At 44.7% G+C, this 10,206-nt stretch overlaps 1 protein-coding gene across 1 annotated transcript; it reads left to right on the plus strand.

Annotated features, from left to right (window-relative positions):
* The first annotated feature begins 1,397 nt into the window (after nucleotides 1–1,397).
* hhipl1 (HHIP-like 1) lies at nucleotides 1,398–9,227 on the plus strand. Its single transcript, XM_062522218.1, has 9 exons — nucleotides 1,398–2,141; nucleotides 3,246–3,892; nucleotides 4,114–4,257; nucleotides 4,609–4,937; nucleotides 5,239–5,365; nucleotides 5,650–5,795; nucleotides 6,569–6,650; nucleotides 7,189–7,271; nucleotides 7,469–9,227. The coding sequence occupies exons 1-9, from the start codon at nucleotides 1,830–1,832 to the stop codon at nucleotides 8,008–8,010; spliced, it is 2,412 nt and encodes an 803-aa protein (XP_062378202.1). The 5' UTR covers nucleotides 1,398–1,829; the 3' UTR covers nucleotides 8,011–9,227.
* Nucleotides 9,228–10,206: the final 979 nt, after the last annotated feature.

Raw genomic sequence — 10,206 nt, forward strand, 5'->3', positions numbered from 1 at the left:
ACTCCCACCCGGCGTTTCGCGTTCCGAAGGTGGTAAATGAGAACGTGAATCCGACTATTTCAATTCAACTTCAGGGATAATGCAACCCCCAAAATTGCGTGCATCATAGGCGAAACAGGTCCAATAACACGCACACAAATCCGAAACATTAAGGATTTAACCAACAGGCTAATGCCTGGATCTCTGAGTTAAAATAACTAGAGAGGCGATGCCACTGAAGCGATGTTATAGCTAAATCGATGTTAATGTATCCAGTTTGATCCAAAATATCATCTCGTTACGATAATTTCCTCACAAAAACAGTCTTCTTCAACCGTTGTTGTAAAGCGCAACCTTGTATCCTACCTGTTTCATCCGACCTCACTACGCGACCTGATGAATGATGAGAAAACCGCCAGTAGCTCTGTTCCGCTGATCCCCAGTCAGCCAGGGTTACGCGTTATGATGTCAGTGCAGTTGCTCGGGGCAGAGAGCAGACACTTTCATAAAGTTCCCTCCCACGGCTCTCCGCTGCCCACTCTAATAACACTCACTTGATAAAAACTCACTTCAATAGCCTACCGATTCAAATCTTCATAAAAACGGAAATATTTTTCGTGAAGTCAAATTTCTCGTATTTTCTAGAAATTGACAACCTAAGCAAATGCGTGGCGATGAAATTCGCTCTCGGGTAGCCTATATGGACTGGCGATAGCAACAACTTCAGTGGATCGGGAGATTTGCTGAAGTTGTTCCCAAGTGAGGTACAAACAGGTACACAACATGGTCTAATCGCTCCAGACAGAAGAACCCTAGATCTCTTAAAGGAGCCTTATTACCTTGTTGCGTGTAGGGTGAGTGTGGATAGGGCTTGCTGACAGTTCACTATGGGTCGCTGATGTTTTACTGTGTATTGAGTTATTGATCTTCAAATATATATCCGATTATGGTTCTCTCAGAAAGCAATAATTGCTTTACCATTTTAATAGATCACGCGAGGACAACCCATCGAATGCCCAGCAAAACAGTCAGAGTGCACGAACTGTGCAGGAGGTAGGGTTAGGTATGCCATATCCTTGCACAGCAATAGGGACAGGGCGCCACCTTGTGGACAGCCTATGCCGACGCTACTTCTTGGGCTGGGCTTGGTTGCTTCCCAGTAGATGAAGTTTTATTCCAAGTAAAACGTTAACGTACCGTGACGCACACTGATGCATTCAAGTTCTATCAACTGTCACAGATCACGTGCATGCACGCATAGAAGCCCAATTTCATATATGTTGGTACTACAAATTGACATTATGAGACAGCCGTTCAAACTTCTGTGTTCAGCCATGCGTCCTGTCTCTTTGTTCCCTGCTATTTTCTTATCCCTACTGCTTTATTGGTCATTTTGAGGCATCTGACATTTATTTTACCCCATTCGGTTATCGAACTGAAGTTGGCAGTTGTGGTCTTGGCCCGGCTACATCCTGTCAAAGTCGCGAAGGGACAGCTGTGTGCGGGTGAAGATGAGTTAAGACTGAGATCTGACACAGCTGGTCTGTGGGAAGTCGCCGTCTGGAATCAGCGCAAGACGCAAGGAGTGTACCGGAGATCTAACATGGACGAAAAGAGGGTGGTCTGAGAATGACAAAGTGATGGTACAGAAAGAGCTACTTTGTAGCAATGTCTCGCGCCGCAGCTTAACAAACACAACGCGTTTGTAGTGGGGAAAGGTTAAAATACAGGCTGACCAAAGTGCAGAGCTCGTTCATAAGATACTCAGACAACCGCTCGCCACGGGTATCTTTTTTTTATATAGTCCGTTCGCTTGCATAACTTCTGTTAAATGTAGACGGCGTTATTCAATGGTTAGGCAACAAAGCATAATGTGGTACTATGGCGATATATTCGGTCGGTTTTGGCATTCGCGGTTATTTTTATTGAATTTAGTTGGGTTTTTCATAGCACCTGTAACCTCACATCCACAATGCTTGGACTTCAAGCCCCCTTTCCGACCTGAAGATGAGCTCCAGTTTTGCGTAATGTACAAGCATTTTGGTTGTTGTGATTATGCAAAGGACCAGGAGCTGATGGCGAAATACTACAAGATCATGGACAATTTTGACTATTATGGATATGCCAATTGCGCAGCGTACGTGCAGGGCTTGCTATGCCAGGTAAGTGAAGGGTCACAACATCCGATTCATGGTTGTGAAACGCTAACTTTGTGTTGACAGCTCATCGTCAGCTTTATTTTAAGAATGTGTTAATGGACTGCTAGTTTTGGTAACACTAAGTGTATCACGTTATCCATTAATACATAGTCCTGCACACAAATATGTTTAGGCTACTGGAGCTTAATACGGTTTGTATTAAGCGTCTTCACGCATTTGTCATTTGTCTTTATGCAACAATGTCTTGTTCTTGACATAGAAACGTTATAACCCTGTAGTACAATTGCATTATATATAGTATTATCCTACTACAAGCCACATATTCAGACAGTGTATTTGGAGTCTGTAAACTCTCTAATTGAATCCATACTATATACCAACTAGTTGTTGGAGCAAGAATAAATGCCCCATTGAGTAAGAATAAGAAATTGACCAATGAAGACCTAAGAAAGGTGCAATGATGCTTAACAAAGACCTTGTTAAGCACTAGTATACACATATTATGGTTATGGTATTTAGAAGACACTTTTGTCCAAAGCAACACACACATGACAACAATACAATAGTAAACACTTTAAAAAAAATGGTCATACTACATTGCAACAGAGTAGCAATAATAATAAACAACAATGCCAATTCAATCAATAGCTTAATCAAAAGAACTGAATAAAATATACAAATCATAACATATTAGTTATGTATTAATGGTTAACATGTGTCCCCTTGACTAAAGTAATAGTTCCATTTATTTATATCAGTCTTTGGCACAACCACTATTATTATTTATTAAAATAAAAAACATTGTAATAACATTATTATTATTTTTATTATTGTTATTATTATTATTATTATTATTATTATTATTATTTACCCATAATTGTTGATGTTCTAGTTGATGGTGGTGTTTTTGTTGTTGCTGTTGTTCTAATTGTATAACAATAGTTGTATAAATAGTACTCATACCGGTAATAACATCATGAAAACTTAAATGAACTTAGACTTAGAACTTAGACACATATGTGCCCAAACGTGTTAAATATTTTGCTTCAGGCTGCCCAAGGTGTTAACCAGCCCTTGTCCTATATATATATTTTTTTTTTCATTAAGGAATGCTCACCGTATGCAGCACACCTGTTTGATGCCGAGGACCCCAGCACACCTCTCAGGACCATCCCGGGGCTGTGCCCCGACTACTGCTCTGCCTTCCTGGACAGGTGTGAGTCCACCATACCCCTAATCTCCGACGACCCGAGGATCGCCGAGCTGAAGCACGACAAACCCCGGCTGTGTCGGTACCTGCAGCTGGACGACCCCGACTACTGCTACCCCCACCTGCTGAGCAACGAGCACCTGACCAAGAACCTGGGCCGCGTGGCCGAGGACCCCGAGGGCTGCCTGCAGCTGTGCCTGGAGGAAGTGGCCAACGGCCTGCGCAACCCGCTGGCCATGGTGCACGCCAACGACGGCACGCACCGGCTCTTCGTGGCCGAGCAGGTCGGCGTGGTCTGGGTGTACCTGCCTGACCGCTCCAGGCTGGAGAAGCCCTTCCTGAACATCTCGGAGGCCGTGCTGACCTCACACTGGGAGGGGGACGAGCGGGGGTTCCTGGGAATCACCCTGCACCCCGACTTCAAGTACAACGGCAAGCTGTACGTGTACTACTCCGTCGAGATCGGCTTCGACGAGAGGATACGCGTCAGCGAGTTCCGCATCTCCGCTGCCGACATGAATGTAGTCGACCACACTTCAGAGAGGTTGGCATCATTTATCTGTCTCAGTTCATCTGTTTCAGGAGGTTAGGATATATTCCCTCTCAAAACTGCAGATTTGGAGAATGCTGCTGAACATTGTCCTCAATGGTTGTGGTTTTGTATAAAGTAATGCTATTGTACCTATTTTATTTTGTAAACAATACGTATTCATTCACTGTACAAGCTCGTTTCACATTCACAAGTTATCTATTGTTTTCCTGTAGGGTTATATTGGAGGTGGATGAGCCAGCATCTAACCACAATGGCGGCCAGATCCTGTTTGCCGATGATGGCTATCTGTACATCTTCACTGGGGATGGTGGAATGGCAGGAGATCCATTTGGGTTGTTTGGCAACTCTCAAAACAAGTGAGAAAGGAAACCTCACGTAACCTTCCGTACAAAATGCTGGAAAGGCACAGTGCCTCTTTGAAGTGCTTTTGGTCCTGTTTGCAATCAAAGTCAGCTTCTCCTATGTGCTTTGAAGATAGGATCTGTTGTTGTTGTCTCCTAGGGAGTACTCACGATGATAAAATAGCTTCCCTCTTCTACAAATAGCGTGGAATATAAAGCACTTGCAAAACAAATGAAGTAGCACTTGACAATGCAAACAGTGGAGTGGAGTTTGATAAAAAAAAAAATAAAAAAACATAATAATAATAATAATAACCTCCTCTGGTGTTTACAAACTCCTAAGTGTCCCATTTCATTGCATTTCAGGTCTGCCCTCTTGGGCAAGGTTCTCCGCATTGATGTGAATGATAACGACAAGGGACCGCTGTACAGGATCCCCCCAGACAACCCCTTTGCTCACGAGCGCGGGGCCCGTCCGGAGGTCTTCGCGTACGGGGCGCGGAACATGTGGCGGTGCTCGGTGGACCGGGGTGACCCCGTCACCCGGGAGGGCAAGGGCAGGATCTTCTGCGGGGACGTGGGGCAGAACAAATACGAGGAGATCGACATCGTGGAGAAGGGCAGGAACTACGGGTGGCGGGCGAAGGAAGGCTTCTCGTGTTACGACAAGAAGCTCTGTGCCAACAGCTCCTTAGGTGGGCATCCGTTGGCTCCCACACACTTCCTGTGATTAAGGACACTGAATGCAAGATTGTTTTCCGTAGATGTTCCCTCCCCCCCACAGTGTTATAAAATGACCTCCACTCTTAAACATCTTAGTCTGATGTATCTTTTGTATCTTTTTTTTGTAAATAATCCTCTGATTGTGTCCACAAAAAGTCACAAATGAGCACTTTCCTTTGTGCCTCATTCCTGAATGTAAACCGTGGAAGCTTTCTTCTGTTGTCAATTCCAAGTTCAACACATGTTCAGTAACTTGTGCCCTTTTGTCTCCAGATGACGTCTTGCCTATTTATGCCTACCCGCATAAAATGGGCAAATCCGTGACCGGTGGATACGTCTACAGAGGTTGCGAGTACCCCAACCTCAATGGCATGTACATCTTCGGAGACTTCATGAGCGGGTGAGGAGACGAGCCTCTGTTGTCTTATTTAAGTGTAAATTTAGACTGATTTCATCCCCCACGGAACTAACTCTGGCCGATGACATCATGACTAGACGAGACGAGACGAGACGAGCGCCGGCACTCTCACTTTTAGTTACACTTTAACCATAACAGTAGCCATGGTAACACAAAAGGCAGACATGACGCAGACAAACACAAGGCCTCCTTGAGTTTAATGAATCACCAGAGTTCCCGGACAGCCACGTGTGAGCAGCAGCGTCTCCTCTTTTCTTTTTCCGCAGGCGCCTGATGAGTTTACGAGAGAACCGAGACACACGCCAGTGGGACTACAAGGAGATCTGTATGGGGATGGGCCTCACCTGCGCCTTCCCAGGGCTGATCAATAACTACCACCCCTACATCATCTCCTTCGCTGAGGACGAGGCAGGTGGGTCATCTGGACAGGGCTCTCGGACAGGACGGCTCTCAGGCACTGAACTGGAATTCATACATCGGATGTGCTGTTAAAGATTTGAAAATAGATAGTTACGTACTGTATAAAGGCTTTGAAATTGTCTGATAACTTCTGACCCCGAAATGATCCCCTCATAATGCCCTGCTTGGTTGTGTAATCTATCTCAGCTCTTATAAGTCGGTGACCAGCTTCATTCTGACGGGCTCTCAGGTATCCCAACATTTCTGGACAACAGGACATCGTTTTAACATTACATAGGCGTGCAGTCTTTCTCAATTCTCATTATGTGTCATTTTGGGCAAATTTGACCTTTCAAAACAGAGATCTATTTCTACCAAGCATGTCAGACAAACAGCCCATTCCAGATATTGATGTCACCCAGTTTCCCCTCTGAGTTGGACCAGGGCCTGATCAGAGGCAGGGTCATTCTCCGGTCGCCTGCCTTCTACCGCCTACTACTACAAACCAGCATTGGAATATATTCATTAGTGTAGATACTGTTCTGGGCCGGGTTTCCCAGATTCGTTAAGAAGCTCTTAAGTGCTAAGAACTTCATAGGAGTGCTCTAAGAACGTTCTAAGAACGCTGCTAAGAAGTTCTTAGCACTGGAGAGCTTCCTAATGAATCTGGGAAACCCGGTCCTGATTAGTTGTGAAGATGTGAAGCATTATGAATGTCCTAAATTCAGTATTGTACAAATGTACTAATTTGTTCATCAGTGTTCTTCATACGCTTGTGAACTTTAGGGGAACTTTATTTCTTGTCCACGGAGATCCCAAGTGCCACCTCACCCACTGGTGTTGTGTACAAAGTGGTGGACCCTTCAAGGTAAGGATTTCAGCACTTTGTGTCTAACGTGTATTTATAGATTTCTTGACACTGACGCTATGTACTGTCTGCCAGGTCTGTTCATCCAAATGCGCCAAGTGCCTTTGAATCCCTGGAAAACGGCTGAAAACATATGCCTACTCGAATATCTAACTGGCAATTCGCAAACTATATATTTGCGTAACAGCGCTAATAAATCATTAGGTTCTCTTAATCATTTTTCCTCTCTTATTGTGCTGTTCGAAGATCAGTTTTCCCTGAAACATGGCTCTCATTAAAAGGGAGGCCTGTGTTGGCGGTTTCATACAAAGCTGTCATCTAAATCTCCTTCGAAATGACGTACACCCAGGCTCAGCGAGTTTTCTGGCCAAGACCTAAACTCGCATCGCTGAGAGAGGTTATTTGTTACGCTGCCGTTTGAAGAATGCCTCATAGTAAAGAGTCTCTGTGTTTTAATAGTCTTAAATGATGGTTTAAAAAATGTAAAAACTACTATCAAGAGCTCTGTTTTGCTAACCAGAGAGTAATGTTGTTACAGACGCGCACCTCCAAGATCTTGCCATTACGACCCACTACCTGTCAAAGTGAAGAGTAAAACTATACAGTTCCAGCCAAAGGAAAGTGAGTGTCCATACTGAATCTTGCTTCCCAGCCTTAACCCACTGCATCTCACAACGCTGTGTTATACACACTGCTATTCTGCAATATGTTATTTAAACTATATCGTATACGGTATTTCTTTAATATATAATTAGCGTTAGGCCAAACATGACTCAGTCATAATTATACCGTGCTGATTTTGAATGTCTTTTCTGCAGCATTAATCGGCGTTGAATTCCCAAACTCGGGCCAAGAGATCACAGACTCCAACGACTGGCTGGAGGAACTCATGCGGAGTCTGGACGAGCCCGGGTTGCAGACCACCCTCAGGCCGACCACCACCACCACCAAGCCTCCCAAGACCACCAAATCCCGCAAGGGCCGGCGCAGGAAGCAGGGCCGGCACCAGCACCAGCACGGAGCCGTGCGATTGGCCGGCGACGACCTGGGCCGCGCCGACCGGGGCCGAGTGGAGATCTTCGCCAAGGGCGAGTGGGGGACGGTGTGCGACGACCTGTGGAACGCCAAGAACGCCGAGGTGGTGTGTCGGCAGCTGGGCTACCGCTACGCGCTCAAGGCGTCCAAGGCGGCGGAGTTCGGCGAGGGCAGCCACCTGCGGATCCTGCTGGACGACGTCCAGTGTCAGGGAACAGAGGCCACGCTGCTGGACTGCCAACATGCGGGCGTGGGCAACAGCAACTGTGCGCACTACGAGGACGCAGGGGTCATTTGCGGGAACTCCTTCGACAACGGACACTAACGGCCCCCGCACATACAGTAGGCGCCGACGTGAGTGCGGCGCACTCCGCGTTCCGATTCCCCTTTTCCCTTCCTCCCTATCTTTCTCTTTTGTCTCCCTCTCCCTTCCTCGCTCTCTTTCTCCTCTCGCTCTCTCTCCCTTCATTTCTCCTCTCTCTCTTTCCCTTCCTCCCTATCTTTCTCCCCTTTCCCATTTCAAACCATTTTGCCGCTGCCATATATAGATTCAGCTCCATTTTTTTGTATCCCATTGTCCCGTTGTTGAACATTTCGGCACTGATGTGGCAGAAGGTGTCGGCCCACGTCGATGCCTTGTATGCGGGGTGCAAAAATGATATATGACCACAGCACACCGGGAAGTGATCCACTGGTCTTAGAGAAACAGAGACAAATCTACCGCAATGGTTTTGCCCGGGAATATTCAAGCTTAGCACTACCTCCTCTGTCACAAACAAGCAAATTCACACAAACAAGTGCAGCTGTGTTGCTCAAGTAATTTTACCAGGCATTATTCAGTGACCTTAATTGACCTGATGTAGCTGACATCATGTTAATACTACCTTTATATTCAGTTCAAAATAAATGTTTAACAAAAAACTGAGTCAACTTTCTCTGCACGCTCCTCATTATTACTATCAATAGATGCAGCTCAACAAATTCGTGAACAAATGACACTGAATTTGAAAAGGTGCTCTTTCATCCTATAAAGTTGATATAGGCATGGTTCCCTCCTAAAATTGACAGCAATTTAACATCGACACCACAATCCATCATGTCACTTGGGAAAACCCAGAAGGACCTGTTTGCAAAGTTGAATCTCAATTGAGATGCGGTCTGCTGTCGACGAGGCTATCAATCATGTGAACTCCTGTCCAAAAGTTGCAACTGTCCACGTGTGGACTTACTCTGTCTGACTCTGCACGGAACTTTGAACTTGTCACATGACACAAATTTGCGCTCAGCGGCTCCATAGCTCAGTGGTTAGACAAGAGGTGGCTCTCAAACTCTTGAGGAAGGAAGGGAGGGTGTATAAAAGACCAAATGAGAGGCCCCCATAGGGTTCACATGCTGTTGTGTTCACATGTAGACTGTGGTGTGTGCTTTTAATGAATGAGGAAACCGCGTACTGTACATGTTCCACATAAGATGCGTTACTCAGAGCATTTTACCAACACGGCTAGAGCTGTTTCCAGTGTCTGTACACTGTCAGTGACAATAAAATGTTTCTAATGATATGAATATGTTGTATTTGGAATTCAGGTTATCTGGGACATTGGGTATTATGCTATAGCCATAGCTAGTCATAAAAGCATGTAGCCTACAGTACATTTGCTGAAAAGAATGGCGTGTAGGAACATCAAGACAAGCAGATTGCAAGTGACAAAACTTAATCTCCGAAACAACAGGCCCTAGGACTATTGATTGCATCAGGTGCCTTTGGACCCTAAATCTTCATCTTAATCAACAGAGAATATACCTAGCAGACAGCCTGACAGCAGAGTAGCTGTTTATTCATAGCCTGTATACTTTTTTTTTTTAATGTGTTCTCAACATTTTAATTTGGGTAATGTCTGTAATTAGGGTAGCCTAAGCCTATTTGGGTACCCTAATAATATTGATTCAGAATGAGAATGAGAATCAGGTTTTATTCACCAAGTGAAGGGAATAAAATCTTATTCATTTTGTATAAAAGGAATCTTGATTCTGGCCATTGCTGTCTCTCAGTAATAGAGAGACAGTAGACAGAGTCTCTCAGTACACTACACATACTACACTATACGACACTACACATACATACATGTAGGCTAGATAGAACAAGCAACAAACAAACAAACAAACAAACAATATACAAATAAAAAGCAATATACAACAACAATTGGAAATGATAATTAACGGCAGAGCTAGACAAGTTTCACCTGAGTCATCTACAGCAAATTACTGTAATGTTGATGGTTTACTGTGATGGTGTAACGTTGGGTGTGTGTGTGTGTGTGTGTGTGTGCGTGTGTGGTTGTGGTTGTGTGTGTGGGTAGTGTATGATGATTTGATGCCATGTTTCCCATAACGACTACTGCAGATAGGATAAAATAAAAAAAAATACCTCAAAGCATTCTGTGTTTGATCAGACCTGTCTAAACCTGAAACAAACTTTCATCAGTGTTTGGATCTGTAAATTCTTCCCCTAGGATGAGATCCA

The sequence above is a fragment of the Sardina pilchardus genome, chromosome 20, assembly GCF_963854185.1.
Source record: "Sardina pilchardus chromosome 20, fSarPil1.1, whole genome shotgun sequence".
Taxonomy (NCBI): Eukaryota; Metazoa; Chordata; class Actinopteri; order Clupeiformes; family Clupeidae; genus Sardina; species Sardina pilchardus.